The 18,858-nt window shown below is 36.2% G+C and overlaps 2 protein-coding genes across 2 annotated transcripts in view; one reads left to right on the forward strand and one right to left on the reverse strand.

The window, feature by feature from the left end:
• RECQL (RecQ like helicase) overlaps nt 1-2,070 on the forward strand; it is a 33,106-nt gene extending 31,036 nt beyond the window's left edge. Inside the window, exons 13-14 of the mRNA XM_007946799.1 lie at nt 1,167-1,296; nt 1,924-2,070. Coding sequence (XP_007944990.1) covers nt 1,167-1,296; nt 1,924-2,070 — 277 coding nt within the window. The remainder of the gene's footprint in view (nt 1-1,166; nt 1,297-1,923) is intronic.
• A 914-nt stretch (nt 2,071-2,984) lies between these two features.
• Nucleotides 2,985-18,858, reverse strand: part of PYROXD1 (pyridine nucleotide-disulphide oxidoreductase domain 1) — a 37,993-nt gene continuing 22,119 nt past the window's right edge. Inside the window, exons 5-12 of the mRNA XM_007946785.2 lie at nt 17,843-17,916; nt 13,401-13,561; nt 12,643-12,743; nt 10,624-10,762; nt 9,564-9,676; nt 8,842-8,964; nt 4,202-4,339; nt 2,985-3,233 (exon numbers count right to left, since the gene is read on the reverse strand). Of these exons, the coding sequence (XP_007944976.1) occupies nt 2,985-3,233; nt 4,202-4,339; nt 8,842-8,964; nt 9,564-9,676; nt 10,624-10,762; nt 12,643-12,743; nt 13,401-13,561; nt 17,843-17,916 (1,098 nt within the window). The remainder of the gene's footprint in view (nt 3,234-4,201; nt 4,340-8,841; nt 8,965-9,563; nt 9,677-10,623; nt 10,763-12,642; nt 12,744-13,400; nt 13,562-17,842; nt 17,917-18,858) is intronic.

The following is an 18,858-nucleotide window of genomic DNA, read 5'->3' on the forward strand; positions in this document are numbered from 1 at the left end:
CCAGCCATTTCTTATCCTTTGTGTTGTCTGTAATGATCACTACTTCTTTTTTTTTTTTTTTATTATGCTGCTTCAGGTGCAAATTTACAGAGCAGTTTGTTTTACATTCAACATTACATGTACATTTAGTTTCACTCCCCATTTATCATCCCTAACCCTAACCCAGATTCCTCTCCTGCCTGCCCAATAACTCCCCCTCCCCCTGTGCCCCTCATAGTTATGCACTCCTGTGTGTCCTGCATTTCCTCCATGCGAATGTTGCCCCTCTGGTGTCCCATGGTCGATTGCTCCAAGGGATGATCTCCATAGAGTATGTGGGTACGTTACTCTGAGTTGAGTGGTCTGTGTACATATCTTGTTTACTGTTGGGCTGAGAGCCAGCCCCTGAGAGTGAGTTTTATTCCAGGCCCAGAGTGTATCCCAAGGCCATAGTACTGGGGCTCTCACCAGATTCCATCTGACCAGTAATTCTGGTCATTATTGAGTTTCTGAATTTTGTTCCACGTTTTTTCTCCCACTCTATCCAGGATCTCCAGATTTGATCCTGAGTGGTTGGTATTGGTAGCTGGGCACCATCTAGTTTTTCTGGTCTCGAGGGCCATTGTGTCCTAGGGCTGATTGCTTCCAAATTGCCCTTGTTTTTTTTATTTTTTGCACTCTTCTTCACTTCTGATGATAGGATTTTTTAAAATTGCAACAGAATAAATGGATTTCCAGTTGCCACATGTGAACTTTTAAATGCTATAGAAAATTTACCTAATAGCAAATTGAAACTTTATTTGATCACTTACAAATCATAAAAACACTAAATGAAAATATTTTCTGTGAAGCCATTTTCATATTCTTACAGTATGTTTTGGGAGCTCTGGTGGAGCAGTGGCTAAGGCATTTGACTGCTAACCAGAAGGCAGGTGGTTCAAACCCACCAGCCACTCCTTGGAAGTAAGATTGGGCAATCTACCTCCAGAGAGCTACTGCCTCAGAAACCCAAGGAGGGGTCACTATGAGTAAGCTCTGACTTCATGGCAGTGAGTTTTGACAGTATGCTTTATTCTTATTTCATCAATGTTGTTACTTAAAATTGTTATTTCTTTTATAAATTTCAGTTGTTTTTTGTAGTCTATGACTTCAGAACCTTTCTGATTGTTGATTTTTATCATCTGCAGAGAAGACTACAGTTTTACAGCTTATGCTACCATTTCATATTTGAAAATAGGACCAAAAGCCAATCTTCTGAACAATGAGGCGCATGTTATTACCATGCAAGTAAAGAAACCTACACAAAGCTGTTTCGGGGTAACTGACTGGTTATTAATTGCAAATTTCTATATTAATTTTTCTGAAGTACATTAATGCCTATAGGTTTCCTTTTAACTAGTACTTTCCCAGATCCAGTGGAATATGAGATAAGTCAGTTTTTTTCTTAGATTTTACTGTGTGGGGAGGGAAATAACTTTTGTTTGCTTACAGAGATATTAAGTGGAAGAGCTCAGACCTTTTAAGATAGAAGAGGGGTTTCAAAATCTTTTTGAATGTGAGGACTGCGTTTTAATGTCTAATCTTATGATGCACCCTGTCCCCGTCATATTGGTTATGAACAGAATTGGTTGAGAAGTCTGTCTGTGTGGCTCCAGAGGATGAAAACCACTGTTAAAACCATATACTGTCAAACCTGCAAAGTCGTGCCACTCATCATTCATTGTGTCTAAGGACACTTCAGATATTCTTTAGGGGTTTTTGTCTGACACCATAACCCATTCTATTCAAAAGGTGAATAAGGCTCTTATTTGAGTAGAAATGTGAATGTACAGAAATAGACCATTAAGGAGCTAAGTGATATGAAATTAATATTTTGACATTATTAATCTCAAGAAAATGAACTAGTTGAAGTTTTACCAGGGTACTTGGTTTGTTGTTTTGTAGGTTGAATCATCTCAAACTTGTCATTCTGAACAAGGGGACAGCAAGAAGCAAGAAAAAAAATCAGGTAACTTCTACAAGAAGTCTGTAAACATGCTTCAGCAATCTAAGAATACAGGAGCTAAGAAAAGAAAATTTGATGATGTCTGAGATCACTGTTACTAAATTTTCCAAGAAAAGAACAGTTTATGCATGCATACATTATTTTTTTTTGTGGATAACCAAAACCTTAAGTTTTAGGACAGTTTCATTAGTATTTTATATATATGGTAGACCTATATTTTCAGGGTTTGTCTCTGAGCTATTGAACAACTGTTTATTTTTTGAGAATTTGAGATTGTGAATTACTGGTATAATTTTACAGTATGTAACAAGGGGAAAAATAAATTTGTTATTTAAAATCTGTTAAGTATAAAATAGTTGTAAGTTCACATAACTATCTTATACTCTTGCCTTGACACAGTAATCTTGGTAGTATTATTACACTGAAAATGTTACATGTTTCATTACTAAGAGTGAGTGATATTTTTAAGCTGAAAAAATGTGGACAATATCAGCTTATAAAACCAGCTGTAGAATCCAAACAATAAAGGAATAAGGTTACTAATACAATGATATTAGCAAATAAGGTATTGCTACAACTACTCTTTGAGTAGAATACAACTGTAAGTTTATTAAAACCACAGACCTATTTTGCCATCTCACAATCTGCATCAGAGAATGACTCTAGTTGTCTACTAGAGCATGTTTTGGCTAAGCACATAAGCACCTAGGTGAATTTGTTCCAAATCTAAATCACAAATGAATATGTCTAAGTTTAAACACAGAAATGAGTAATTTAAGATTTCTTAAGCAATTTTAAGTAGTCGATTTTATGTTAGAGAAACATACCTATCAATATCTGAGTTGATTTTGTCCTTAGAACATGTTTTTTCCCCCATATCTGTCCACTAAAATGACTATCATTTCTGAATTTTTAACTTCAGTGTGTTCATCACTAAATCAATAAAGTCACTCAGTTTATTGGCTTGAGATTTCTTTGTCTTAGTTCTGGAAATGCCTTTTCAGTCAAAATAATCTTCTATATCAATATTTGGATCTAGCAGATCTTCTCCATATGATGAAAGATTCATTTGATTTAGAATTAGGTTTTCAAAGGTTTCTTCCAAATCAGTTTCACCAATTAAGACAGCTCCCATCATTCGTCCATTCTGCATGACGACTTTGATGTATTCTTGCCCTTTGGTACATCTCAGCATTAATTCATGATCTGAACCTAAGCCCTGTGCATTGTATTTTCCTAATAGTACAACCTAAATATAAAGATAAGAAAAGATACTGTAGTGAATACCCAAAAGGAAACATAATACAAAGATATTTTGTTATGCTATAATCACAAAAAAAAAAATCTATAAAATATTATAGCTAAAAATGTCACTGTGGAGGGTCTGAAGATACTAGATTTATAGAAGCATTAGAAATTTCTGGTGAATATATTTTACACATGATACTACCACAGAATCTATATGAATATTGAAAAGATATAGTAGATAAATAGGATATAAGATCACACACATTAGCCTACAGTCATGGTTTAAAGATTTTAATAAGAAACAGACTTAGAGCTTTCATGCATAAAATACTTAACCTCCCTCAGCCTTCTGTGTGTATGTTTGTCTCCTCATTTTCAAATCAAGAAAAATAAACCTGCCTTAGAATAATATAAAGAGAATTAAATAGGATAATATGTATATGAAAGCCCCTGATTCATTCCTGTGTGTGATAGCTGTTAGTTCCCCTCAAAAAGAAAGGATGAAGCTCAAATAAAACTCAGAAATGACCCAAAATGGAACCCATCTGGAGAGATTTTCCCCCTTAATGAAAAATAGTACAGTGTGATTATCAGAAGATTGGGAAATAAGACCAACAATAATACTGCGTACTGACTTGAAAGAAATGAGAAAATATTTCATTTTTGATAATACTATTAACTGAGGCTTGGTAAGGTAGAGTCCACAAAAAAGAAGACAACCTTCAATGAAATGGATTAACACAGTGGCTGCAACAATGGGCTTAAATATAGCAGTGACTGTGAGGATGGTGCAGGACTGGGCAGTGTTTTGTTCTGTTGTATGGGTTGCTATGAGTTGGAACCGACTCGACAACACCTAACAACATTCACTAAAGCCACTTACATTTTTATTCTGGTGAGAAAGTTAGATAATCATATTTGGTTACAAGACTAATAAGCAGAAAAAAGGCATTAATTTGCTTATCTTACCTTATAGTTAAAAAATTTTGTTACATGAGCAAAAAGTTCAAAGCTGAAATCCATGTCAATAGAGTCTTCTAAACTATCTGCAGCCATGCACTTTGCTGCATACCACCCCATTTGTCTTGCCTGGGTCCACAGCCTCATCTGAAATCAGTAAAAAATGTCATCATTTCTCATTATCACTATTTGAAAAACATTAACACCTTAACCTTGTGAGTTTTTTTAAAGGAGTTCAAGGTCTGACAGTACTTCAGTTCAACTGAATCTAGCCATTCATCTTTACTGCAGAGGTATGCACCAATCCAAACCAACCAAACTGATTTTGGCATTTGTTAATTCTATCAGAATTACTGCTGCTAAAATTAAAGGATGGCACTCATCAATGATCTACATCAATATAATTTTTACTTAAATATTACTAGAATATTTCAGGATACATCAGATGAGAATATAGTGTGATTCACCTGTCCCCAGGAAGTTTATTTTCAGCATTAATAAAGATGGCAAACTATCACTGAAAAATTTATTCTATTTCTAGTGACCCTTATCTTTAGACACTAGAAAGCTGGTGTCCAGCCCCAAGACATGAGATTTCAGCAACTGATTATGAGAAGTCATTTAAATTTGTTTCTACAAGACTATTAATTGCTCTTCTATTGCATTTTTATAAAGTTTTGGGATTCCCTGGTGTAATAGAAAGAATTCTGACTTTAGGAATTCCACTAAATTTGAATATCAAGTCTTCTATATTTTGCCTAAGAGCATTTGGGTTAAGTAATTTAACTTTTCTGCACCTCACTTTTCCTCACCTGAAAGATAAATGTAATGCCACTTACTCTTTAGCTGCTAGCAGAATTAAATAGGCACGCTAGTGGTGCAGTGGGTAAGGCATCTGGCTGCTAACCAGGTCAGTGGTTCAAACCCACCAGCTGTCCCACAGGAGAAAGATGAGGGAATCTGCTTCCATAAAGATGGAAACCAAAGCCTTGGAAACCCTAGGGGGATGTTCTACTCTGTCCTGTAGGGTTGCTGTGAGTTGGAATTGAAGTGATGGCAATTTTTTTTTTTGTTGTTGTTAAATTTTATTGTGATTTGGGTACGGATTTACAAAGCAAACGTTTTACATTCAACAGTTCATGCACATTTGATTTTATGCCCCAGTTACCATCCTTGACCATGACAAACTCTCTTCCCCTCCCTGTGCCCTTCTGAACCGCATTCCTGTCTGTCCAGCTTTCCCCCTATGTGAATGGTACCTCTCTAGTGTCACATGGCTGGTTGCTCTAAGGGTTGCATTGCCTTGGGGTAGATGTTCTGCATGCAGGTCTTTCTACTGTTGGGCTGAGAGCCAATCCATGGGGGTGAGCCCATCTTAAGGCCTGAAGGGTAGCCCAGGGCCATAGTTTCAGGGGTTCTACCAGACTCTGTCTGACCAGTACTCTGGCCATTTTTGTGTTTTTGAATTTTGTTTCACATTTTTCTTTTCTATCCAGGGTCTCTAGTTTTGATCCCTTTCCAAGCAGTTGTTCTTGGTAGCCGGGCATCATCTAGTTCTTCTGGTCTTGGGGTCATGAAGGCTGAGGTCCTCGTGGTCCATCTTATCCTTGCACTAATTGTTTCCAGATGCCTCTCATCTCATTTTCTTCACTCTTCTTTGATTCAGATGAGGAGACCAATAACAAAACACCAAACTCACTGCTATTGAGTTGGATCTGACTCATAGCGACCCCTCCTTGGGTTTCTGCAGCAGTATCCCTATGGAAGTAGATTGCCCTACTTTCCTTCCGAGGAGTGGCTGGTGGGTGTGAACTGCCAGCCTTCTGGTTAGCAGTCAAATACCTTAGGGACTATGCCACCAGAACTCCCAAGAGACCAATAGTTGCATCTTAAATGGCCGCTTGAAAGCTTTTAAGACCCCAGTCACTACTTACAACGTAGTTCATAGAACAAGATTTTTATGTACTATGTTGTGCCAATTGAACATGATGTCCCCCAAGACTATGGTCCCAAGTTGGCAGTCCTGGTGATTCTCTCTCTAAAGGTGTGTGTTTGTCTCTGAGAAGTTACTCTGATGTGTAATGTATGTGGCTAATTTTGTAGCACAAGTGCATATGTAAGATTATTTTCAGCCAAATCTAGCCTTGGTCTAGGGTATATTCCTGTTCGCCTAACCATACCGGATCTTCTCACCTGTCTGTAGCCTGGTGTTTTGTGTTACTGGTATTGCAGTATTGTGTATATACTAGTATTTGCCTCTCCTGTTTGTATCTTAAGTGCACCTTTCAGTGTCCTCCTTTTCCCCAATGTCATCATGCTGGTCACAGACTCTTTCCATACCATCCCTCCCCTCATGTAAAGCAACATGTGACCCCCAACTAGTCCAAAATTTTCCCTCCTTTCCCCTCTCATCCCTGGTAACCAACAAAGTGACTTTCCTTTCCTAAGTAAACCTTTCCCTGACTTTTTATGATAATAGGCTCAGACAATATTTGTCCTTCTGCAATTGACTTACACTCAGTATAATGTCCTCCAAATTCATCCATGTTGTGAGATGATTCATGTACTATTTATTATTCTTTAATGTTGCACAGTATTCCATTGTGTGAATGTACCATAGTTTGTACATTCATCTGTTGATGGACATTTAGGTTGTTTCCATCTCTTTGCTATAGTGAATTGTGCTGCGATGAACATGGGTGTGCATATGTCTGTGTCCTGTCTCTCACCTCTTTAGGATATATTCCTAGTAATGGAATTGCTGGATCAAATGGTATTTCTGTTTTCAGTTTTTTAAAGAAATGCCATACTATTTTCCATAATGGTTGCACCATTTTGCAGTCCCACCAGCAGTGTATGAAAGTGCCAGTCTGTCCACACACATCCTTGCCAAAAAAAGAAAGAAACAAACAAACTTACTGCCATCAAGTCACTTCTGATTCATAGTGACCCCATGAATTTCTGAGGTGGTATCTCTACTAAAGTAGATTGCCCAGTTTTCCTTCCGAGGAGTGGGTTTGAATGGCCAGCATTCTCATTAGCAGTCAGATGCCTTAGGCATTATGCCACCAGAGTTCCTACATCCTCTCCAGCATTTGTTATTTTCTGTCTTGTTGAACTTTGTTATTATTGCTGTGGTGAGATGACATATCATTGTTGTTTTGATTTGCATTTCTTTTTGGAATGGCTACTGATCATGAACATTTCCTCATGTATTTGTCGGCTGCCAGTGTATCTTCTTTAGTGAAGTGTCTTGTCTGTTCAAGTCCCTTGGTGGCAGTGGGTTTTTATACTATTACCTAATGTATTCTAACCTTAAAATTCCTTGAGTTTCCATCTTGAACTATGTGTAAAACATATTAATTAGTCTCCTTATTGCTTCTGACAATTAATAGAGAAGACCTATGCTTATTTTTGGGTATTTTCCTATATCAGATAATAACATACATTATAATTTATCATGGGAGAGGGAATTAAAATGTTAAATTAAAGAATTCCATGGGTACTAACTCCAAGTTGAGAATTTATGGTAATTATGCCATAGAAAGGACATACTGAAGATTGTGAAAAGATTAGAAGCAAGCTACTTTGAAGCATTTTAGAAAAAGTTAAATAGGTTTAAGGCACTCGTTATTAATGTTGTCTCTGCTATATGTAAAATATACAGAACAGTATAGCTGCCTATAACTCAAATACATTCAGCTCTTCCAGTACTTCACACCAAAGTCATCATTAATCTGAGGAGGTTGTCTTAACAAAGTGAAGTGTTACCTGGTTCTTTTATCTGTAACCTCTACTTGTGTATCTACCCTGCTCATTTAAAGAATATTATCTGGATAATCTTCTTCAGGTATTTCTGCTCCACCATTAGAAGGAGGTTAAGATGATTAGGCAATCTACTTTTGTAGTGATACTGCCTTGGAAACCCAAGGAGGGGTTGCTATGAGTCGGATCTGACTGGACGGCAGTGAATTTGTTTTTTTGGTATTAGAAGGAGGTAGGTAACACTGTGAGAGCAGGAGGAAGGCTAAATCCATTTTAGAGGAGGCTGAGGAAGGCTTTCACTATAGGAACATCTTTAAGTAATAATTTTCACAGGAAGAAAATAGGTTGACAAGGAACAGAATGCTTTATTTATATTGTTTATAATCCTGATGGTCAATTTTGTTATTTAATCTATTTTATCCAGTATGGTAGCCACTAGCCACATGTAGCTATTTAAGTTTAAATTAATTAAAAGTAAAATTAAAAATTCATTTCCCCACTCACATTAGCCACATTTCAAGTGTTGTGTCAATAGACACACTCTGCCTGGCTAATGGCTACCATAGTGACCAACAAAGATTTATAGAGTATTTCTGTCATCACAGAAAGTTATACTGGACAGTGCTAGCAACTGAGAATGAAAAAGTAACAGCTCATAATTCTTTTTAAATTAAAAGATGGCCTAGTCTATGTACTATTATATAATAACTTACCAACAAGTGAAAAATTCTTAAAAATTATTTTTCATGTCAAAAACCAATTCTGCGATAGCTTTCCACTTAAAGTGGCACAGAAAACCAGAAAGTTGGATTGTGCTGGTAGCACTTGCTTTATTTTCAGCTAGGATCTCTGACAAAAACATGTGCTCACATAGGCTGGCTTACCTGCTGCCAGACTGGGCTCAGTTGCCATGATGCAGTGCAGATGTCACCTGCAGCATAGACATCAGGAAGTGATGTGTGCATATGATCATCCACTTTCAGGCCACCGTCTTCTCCTAGATTAAACTAAACAGTGTTCCTCATAAATAAGCAGTAAGAAAAATGAAATATGTCCTTTTCATTCTAAAGTAAAAGAACAAATCAAATGTTCACACTTGAGTGTCTTGACATTTAATGAGAAAGACAAATTAGCTACAGACTTTAGATATGTAAGCTGAATTTCCAGCAAATCAAACTCCTAGGAAGATAGACTCATGTAATTCTTAGAATTGCAACATCAAAAATACCTAATAACTCTTTGATTACTTCACCCATAATTACAAGATTATTCCTTTGTGTTTTTTATAAAATTCAAATGCTGGAAAGCAAATAATAGAAGATGAGTTCTCTGAAAGATTAAAGGATTTATAGGAGGTGTCATTGTCTCTTATCAACCTTTAGATAAATGAATAGTGCATTATATCTCATTAATGATGGTGCTTATGTTGGGATATTAACTGTCTAAGAATCTTAAATGTAAATCAAGACATGAATATAACCATATTATTTTCAACCATCTTACAGTTTTGTACTAACACAGTAATTATTCATGTTTAAGAAGTAAAGATCTTCATAAAGAATTAAAACTTAAAAGTATCTATATCTGAATAAAAAGTTTTCCTTACATTGTTGTCATGGACAAAAGGTTCTATATTTGGTGTTACTCCTGTAGCACTAACAATGAAATCACAGCCATATATCTTTTCATTGGTCAATTCCACATACACTGGCCACCTCTCTTTAAAAAAAAAAAAAAAAAATTTGTAAATGTAATCACCACCATGTTCCAAGCATTAATAGAAACTATTAATGATCAGAAACAAACAAGGCAAACAAGAAATGCCTTTAAAACAATTCTACTTAATAATTTTTACAAAGTACATTTGCTAAAACATTTTATACTCATTCATTCTTCTTACTTATTAAGTGTTAGAAATTTTCCAGAAACACAGAAAACAATTTTTTAATGTAGAAAACATTATTTCCTTTTTGTTACAATTATAAAACTATGGCATTCTACATGTTATTCCTTCAAATTTAGACATAAACACTAACAAAGTACTTTAAATCATTAATCACTTTCTGAATTATTTCTTTAAAAATCTTTATGGTTATACTTCACTGAGAGTTTAGTCCAACTTAGGCTATTCATTTTTCAGTTTGTTTTTTTCTCACTATTCATTATCAAATTTTAACACTCCCTTTCCTGTGGAAAAAAATCAAAGGCTTCAAAACAATGGAATGTGTCAAATACACATTTGGATGGGTGTATTTCTTCAAATGACTAGTTCTCATAGGGGTGTAGAACAGGAGTTAGGAGATCTTTGTCTTAATCCTAAATTTATAGATTTTTAATCTGTTTGATTTTGGGGAAGTCATTTCACCTCTAATTGCTTCAGGTTTTAAACTTTTTTTGTTTCGCTTTTTTACAATCTGTAAGATACTGGCTGACTCCATTATGATGGTCAAAATACCCTAAGCCCTATACAACATGTAAAGCACTATGCAAATTAATTTATCAGAAAACTTAAATAATATGTAGTGAAATGAAATGTTATTAACTTATGTTTTTTTCTCTTATTTAAATTTTATATGAAACTTAAAATTTGTAAATATAATAATATAGCAAGATTAAATCTTCCTTTTAAACAAGTGGTTGTATATTTTTCTTATTCTATTACTTACCTTTATCAGCTGTTTTAACCAACTTACTATGATGGTCTCTTGGAAAAGTCAAGGACTCTTTTTTCAAAATTGTAAATTCTTCCTGAAGGTAGATTTTCTTTACTTCACACTTGGTTTCAATGTGAATCTTACGAGAAAACTAAATTAAAGAAATCCTGGTTACCAGTCTCTCAGAGTGAGTGACTTGGGTTGTACAGATGATGAGTAAGAAATTTAGCTCTGGTAGCATAGTGCCTAAGGCATTTGACTGCTAACTAGAAGTCTAGCGGTTCAAACCCACCAGCTGCTCCTCGGAAGAAAGGTTGGGCAATCTATTTCCGTAGTGATACCGCCTTGGAAACCCAAGGAGGGGTTGCTATGAATCAAGTTCAACTCAACAGCAGTGAGTTTGGTTTGGTTTTTTTGGTTGCAGAAAATTATGTATACAGAAAGTAATTTTATACAGTAAAATCTGTGAAAACTAGAACCTGTGTAAGGCAGAAACTTATCAGAGAAGGAAAATTCAAATATATTTCACTCTATACAGTGATAGAAAAAAGGTAAGAGTGCACACTGTCAAAGGCAGAAACATTGTGAAACCTGGAAAAGCAAGGCAGCCTTGTCAAGTTCCACTCTCACAGGTTTCACTGTAATACACTTACCTTTCACTTATCAACTCTCTACATTTCACATTTACAACAACAGTAAAAAAATCTACTATCCAACTATTTTGTGCATTAACAACATATATCTGGCAGTAACTAACGCCAAGGTGTGAGGCTAGAGTAACACTGGCTGTGATGGTTAAGGTTATGTGTCAACCCGGTAAGCTATGATTCTCAGTGGTTTGGCACTTATGAAATGATGCATTGATCCTCCATTTTATGATCTGATGTGGTCATCTTCCATTTTCACATAATGCTGATTTTCATGTAACAATCTGGTCTTTGGAACTTAACGGTATCGATAAGTGAGGAGTGGGTGTACAAAAGACAGCCTCTCAGTTTCTTTGCATAAAGAGAGTAAATTAATATTCATTTAATAATTAAGAAATTTAGTAGAGTCATTGTAGGTGGAACCAAGACCATAGTTTTTATTCTAAGCCACACTGATAATTATGTCAGTGTGTGTGTGTATACTTACATTACAACTGTTACAGATTATGAAAACCTGTTGAGGTCAGAGCCAATATTGACCTTAGTGAAGTACCAATAAACTGTTGAAGCTTTCAGATTAAAAATACTATCAATCTTAGGGTCTGAAGGGGCAGAAGGAAATAATTTTGTATAATTTGCATGGCAAAAAATTGATAACTGATGAAGCCAGCCCCTTGCCACCTACCTGAAAGACGGAAAACCTTTGAAGACACCACACACAGTAATGACAGGCTGCTGGCATGCACCCTTAAAATATTTAAATCCTAGCCTTTTAACAGCTATTAAAAATTATCTAGTAAACAACATGAATAAAAGCAAGTTATCTTAGAATATTAAGAACATCTTCAGTATAGTCTCTTAGAATATCAAGGATGTCTTTGATTTAGACCATCTTTTTTCAGTTACTGTTGAGCTGATTCCAAATCATGATGCCCTGATGTATGTCAGAATAGAACTATGCTCCACAGGGTTTCAATGGCTGAGATTTTAAAAGTAGATCACTAGGCTTTTCTTATGAGGTGCCTGTGGTGAGCTTGAACTTTCAACCTTTTGGTTAGCAGCTGAGAGTGTTAACTGTTTATACCACCCAGGGTTTACCAACTGTTAAATATTGCATTTTTACCATATGCATCTGAAGTGACCATTGAGAAAATAACACAGGTAGTCTTACCTGGAATCTGGGTATGGAGATCTCTACACACGGGGAGTTAAAAAGAAGTCTGTGAGTCAGTTTTAGATGAATTTGATATTCTACTCCTTTTGGTGGATAACTGGGCCAAATGGCTTTGAAATTCTTTCTTAGTGTTATAGATTTTAAATAAAGTGACCTAACAATTCACTGACTGTATTTTTAACCAGCCTTTATCACAGTTTAACAACATACCTCTTTTGTTCCTTTAAGATTCAAGCCTTCATGCCAATCAGGTCCCAAGGCACTGCCTACATTATTAGCCTGAGCTTTGGTTTTTGATTCCTTTTTCCTTCCTGAGATAAAATTAAAAATTCAATGATAACAAAAATTGCCATGCAGAGAATTATACCTGTGTTCTGATGCTTTTAGGGTAAAGTAATGATTCTCATATGGGATCACTAAAGTTATCTACATTAGTCATTTTACTCATTGTAATATTTTATGATGGTGAGCTATACAATGAGTAATACTTTGGGTATGAAAATATACACTCAACATCTACATGCAGTGGTTAATGTTAAGGGAAATAAAGTAGCCTGTTACATTTTAAAAATTTTGTCAACTTTGAGCAACCTCCCCAAACTGTACAAAAATCTTGTTGAAACTGTGGTGCCTATGAGACGCTGATGCTTGTTTTAGTTTTTAAACTCATGTTTTTCATAAAAGTACCTTAAGTGTCGCCTACCTGTAGTATCTACTTGCAAATACGTAGATGGCCTGGTTTATTTTAAGTCACATTAAGTTTCCAGTTTTACTTATATGTATTTTGAATAAAAACTATATATATGCTCTAGAAAATATAAAAAATTGATGTGAGGATATAGAAATAAATAACTATCCACATTTCTATCTCCTATAATAATACTTTGCTAAGTTTTCTTATGGTCTTTTTCTATAGTTTTTTAAAAAAACTACATCTGTGAATTAATAAAATTAGAAATCATCTTTACCTTCAGTTGTATATCTGGTTCTTTTATGTGCAACTTTAGCTTCTGTTTTTTCAGTAATGAGCTTTGAAGTCAAGAATTCAGCTGCGCCTGCATCGAAGAAAGTATTCCCAATAGCTTTATCTTTGATGGCCCAAATCACTTCACAGCCTTCAATTTCATACCTAAAAGGTATATTAAAATTACTTGCAGTAGTTTTAACAGTCTGAGTAGAAATATTTGCATCTACAAATAACAATCTCCTGAGGCAAAAGTGAAGAAAATAAAATTTCATTACAATGAATGTTTCAAAGTGTTCAATTTCTACAACACAGTTACATCAATGTCTCTCTACGTCCCCAGCAGTAAGCAGTATTTTGTTTATCTGGTTACAATATAATCAATAGTTGACTAATTTGGATCTCTGGTGGTGTAGTGCCTAACGCATTTGACTGCTAACCAGAAGGCTGGCAGTTCAAACCCACTAGCCACTCCTTGGAAGGAAGACTGGGCAGTCTACTTCCGTAGAGATATTGCCTTGGAAACCCAAGGAGGGGTCACAATGAGTCAGAACCGACTTGACAGCAGTGAGTTTGGTTTTGGTTTTGGTGACTAATTTGGCAACAAATGTTTTATATACTCAAAACACCTCGATCTGGAGAGGATGGAAAAGGAGAGAATGAGTGTTGTAAGTTAAAATCTTAAGTTTGTTATAAAGGAATCATTACCCCACAATTCCTTTCATTTCAAACCAACTAGCCAAAGAAAATGCTAGTTCACAGACAGATCAAGGATCTTGGAGAAAGCAAGAAACAGTCACAGTATCTATATAAGCCATCTTTCATTATTGTTCATGAGCCAGACCTCCTGGGCACCTGCTGTTTTATTTCTAGGTTCGAACATGGCTTTCTTAACAATAATTATCTCACAGAATCCCCCTGAAGTGCATTAAATTAGTGTGGTCACATAATTTTTCATACAACTTGGGATATTAGCTGCTACTGATAACTGTTTTGGTGTAAATTGGGACTATCCTGGACAAATAGGACATTTGGTCATCCTAACTACAACAGGTTTTTATTTTTAACTTAAAACAGTACATTAATGTCTTCATTTTAATGTTTATTTATGGCACAAAATATTGCCATCTTTATTTCACAGACCAATATAACACAGGTTAAATCACTTCTCAAGGCTCATCAATAAGCAGATAGAAAAAAGAAAGTTTAGTAGATCTGACTGACTGCTGATAATCTGATATTTGTGCTTTTCAGCAGATGCTTCATCCAGTCAGCTCTTAGTTTACTGCTCTTCTATGGCAAGAAAGAACATTTACAGCCACTAGATCTCAGAGTATTTGGAGAACGTGCGGTGTTTTGCCGCTCAGATCATGTATCACTGCAGATCAGCAGAAAGTAAAACACAAATAGTCCCTGACTGAGGACATAGTCAGATTATTGCAAACCACACTTACGACCATCTTTTTCTTTACATCTTATATACAGTGTTACAGAGTGCTACTTGCTGATGTTAACATTCTCAGATGTTCATAGATCAGATTTATAAAGATACTTATAATAAAAAGCAATAATAATGAAAACTAAAATATATATGGGAATTCCAAAACACTTATTTGTACTCACGAGCAACCTCATGAGTACAATTACAAAGGCCAGGAGGTTGTCACTCGGACAGAACAAGGGGATACTGCATGGTTTAAAATCAAGAAAGGAGTGTGTCAGGGTTGTATCCTTTCACCATACTTAATCAATGTATGCTGAGCAAATAATCCGAGAAGCTGGACTATATGAAGAAGAACATGGCATCAGGATTAGAGGAAGACTCATTAACAGCCTGCAATACGCAGACAACACAACTTGCTGAGAGTGAGGATGACTTGAAGGACTTACTGATGAAGACTGAAGATTACAGTCTACAGTCTGGATTACATCTCAATATAAAGAAAACAAAAATCCTCTCAACTGGACCAATAAGCAGCATAAAGATAAATGGAGAAAGACTGAAGTTGTCAAAGACTTCATATTACTTGGTTCTACATTCAACACCAAAAAAAGCAGCAGTCAAGACATCAGAAGATGTATTGCACTGGGCAAATCTGCTGCAAAAGACCTCTTTCAAGTGCTGAAGAGCAAAGATACCTGCTTGAAAACTAAGGTGTGGCTAGCTAAGCCACAGTATTTTCAATGGCCTTGTGCATGTGAGAGCTGGACAATGAATAAGGAAGACTGAAGACGACTTGATGCTTTTGAGTTGTGGTGTTGGTGAAGAATACTGAGAGTACCATGGACTGCTGAAAGAACTAACAAATCTGTCCTGGAAGAAGTGCGGCTGGAATGCTCCTTGAAGTGAGAATGGCCAGACTTCATTTCACTTACTTTGGTTGTGTTGTCAGAAGGGACCATTCTCTGGAGAAGGGTTATCATGCTTGGTAAAGTGGAGGGTCAGCGAAAAAGTGGAAGGCCCTCTAAGAGATGGAGTGACACAGTGGCTACAACAATGGCTCAAGTATAGCAGGGATCCTGAGGATGGCACAGGAGTGGGCCATGTTTTGTTCTGTTGTGCACAAGGTCACTATGAGTTGGGGACAACGCAGCAGCATCTAACACACACACACACACACACACACACACACACACCCCCCAAAAACCAAACTCACTGCCGTCAAGTCGATTCAACTCATAGTGACCCCTCTTTGCGTTTCCAAGGTGGTATCTCTATGGAAGTAGATTGCCCAATCTTCCTTCCGAGGAGTGGCTGGTGGGTTGAACTGCCAAACTTTTGGTTAGCAGTCAAATGCCTTAGGCACTACGCCACTAAAGCTCCTACATACATATATTTGACTTACATCAGAACCAACTTACATCACTGGAACAGAACCTTGTCCATCCTAAATCAGAGACTACCTGTATGTGCACATTTGGTAATAAATTTTATATTCGATATGCAGCATGATCACAAAATGCTTCCCTTAATTTTCATAACTGAAGAATTCCTCTATACTACCATTTCTCACATTTTAAAGTAATATTAAACATCAGGATAGTTTAAAATATTGATGACTGACTGATAAACCAGTTATAAGTAAACACTACAAGTAACTCTTGTACTTGTTCTGCCTCACAAAATGTCCTCTAATCATCTCACCCTAATTTATATTGTGTTCTCTACAACATGCACAGACAACAGTGATATGTTACAGTTTTGTGAAATTATGAAAATCTTTGTTTGAAAAAGAAAGGCTAACCCTACACCTGGAAAGAAGAGAGAGAGCAGAAATAAAAGTATATTAAAGAAAACTATACCCTCAGAAACTATTGAAGACTAGAGAGTCTGGATGTCATTTTTCATTGTGAGAATACAAGAGAATAGCACTCAATGGGACCTTTCTTAAATTATCAATGAAGAGATGACTGAATAGAAAATAATCATGTTTTTATTAAACTGTCACCAACTAAAGAAAATAAGTAAGATTAAATATGTGAGTTTGAATATTTTTAACATAAGAAGGCTTTTCAGTATAAACAAGTGATAATAGTAAGTTACATGTTAAGAGTTGATGGAGAAAATCTGTCACGAATGTACAAGGCTTTGAAGCTAAATCTGCACCACCCTGCTCTTGGCCCACAGTTCAGTTCTGACTCTCCAATTTTCTCTCTATATTTCTCAGTACAGTATCACAGACTTCATAATCGCAGTAGTGATGAATTGCTACACCTAGTACTCAGGCAATTTAAGAACTCTTACAGGCTTCTACTGGGAATGACCATCTCCTAAAAGAGAGCGGCAAAGACAGTCTGAGAGTTGGGATGGAAGAAAGTTAGCAAAGATGGAACTTGAACGTACTCCTTATTTTTATATGAATTTGTTCTCTGTGGCTTGACCCAGTTTTTGGATTGAAAAATACCCAGACTATTCCACAACAATTAATTCCAATGAATAATGCAAGATAACAAAGATAAGTGAATCAATACTTTGCAGATCAGGTTTTTTTTTAAATTTGAAACACCATATTCAGATGAAAATATTTCATATTAACTAATGTGCTCATTTTTCCCTAACTTCCCAAAACTAAAAGCTGGGAATATTACATATCCTAAAATAAGAGTCACAAATACTAATATTTTCATGGGCCATGTATGAGTGAAGCAGGATGGTTGTAAGTAGTAAGAAGTGGTGGGGGCTACGACTGCAAATCTCTATACACATGCCCATCTTTATTTTAAAACAGTACATGCTTATAAAACAGGAGTGGGCAAATCTGGCCAGTCACCACACGCCTAACAAATTCACTAAAAGGAAAATTTCTGCAACTATGGATTCTCTTTGAAACTATATGAAAAACAATTATATTTCTCTCATTTTCAGGCTATCAATATGTTTTCTAGTCTGCAAATAATCACAAGAATCACAGTATTTGTAAATAATATTTAAAAATACATACTTACACTAACTCAAGTGCAATACCACCATTCCCTATTATCATTATTCTTTTAGCGTTAGTGAGTTGTTTCTGAAATTCCTGTATTAGAAAGAAAATGAGATTGTATTTTAAAATAGTGGGTAAAAGCTGAAGCAAGATGATTTACCAATAATATTCTAGTATTTTTACCTAATTTACAAAGAAATGACAAAATAAATCTCACTTTGCCACTAAGTACTCTGCCAATTAACATAAATGTTCCCCTTTGTGTTTCATTCCAATCTGCTTTCATTGCAGTGCCTGTCTGAATTTCCTTGCCTTATATATTATACAAAAAAAAAAAAAAAAGGAAAAAACTTGTGATGAGCTTGGAGAAACCTGTGGTCATTCTTCTGGCTCTTTCAAAAGTAGAGATACTCTCAATGCTTCAGGATGATATATGAATAGCTACACTTCTACTATGCCAAGTTACCCCTTTGTGGTGGTTATGTTTGTATGTCAACTTGGCTGGGCCTGGTTGAGTGGCTGTGCAGCTGGTGATAGTTTTTCTCCATGTGTGCAGCTGGTAGTAGTTTTTCTCCATGTGAGACTGGCAATCAAGTCCATGGTAGGATCTACCACAAGCAGCTGGGTAGCTGCCTTTGGGATGTGGTCTGCTTCCTGTATATAAGGAGAAGCCCTGGGGATAGTCTCCAGCTTATAGCACGCTTAGACCCTGCATGTAGCCGTGTCATTGCTCAGCAGCCTACCATGCTCTGCTGACCTTGGGACTTACAATGGACTTAAATTAATGGCCTGCTGTGTGGTTTGGTAACATCGGGACTGTGCCTTTTTATCTGTCGACCTTGGGCTTGTTAGCCTCAGCAGCTAGTAGCTGCCTGAGTGAAGAGATGCCTATAGCTTCAGTGGGCTGGAAGCAGGAGGCAGAGCTGGACCCCAAGGCTGAGGGGCTTTCACCCAGCCCCTAGAGCCTGGCACTTTGAACTTGGACTTAAAGCCTCCAAATTGTAAGAATAAACTCCTGTTTGTTAAGGTCACCCC

The sequence above is a fragment of the Orycteropus afer genome, unplaced genomic scaffold (genome assembly GCF_000298275.1).
Source record: "Orycteropus afer afer isolate SDZICR_OR568_19922 unplaced genomic scaffold, OryAfe1.0 scaffold00171, whole genome shotgun sequence".
NCBI classification, from domain to species: domain Eukaryota; kingdom Metazoa; phylum Chordata; class Mammalia; order Tubulidentata; family Orycteropodidae; genus Orycteropus; species Orycteropus afer.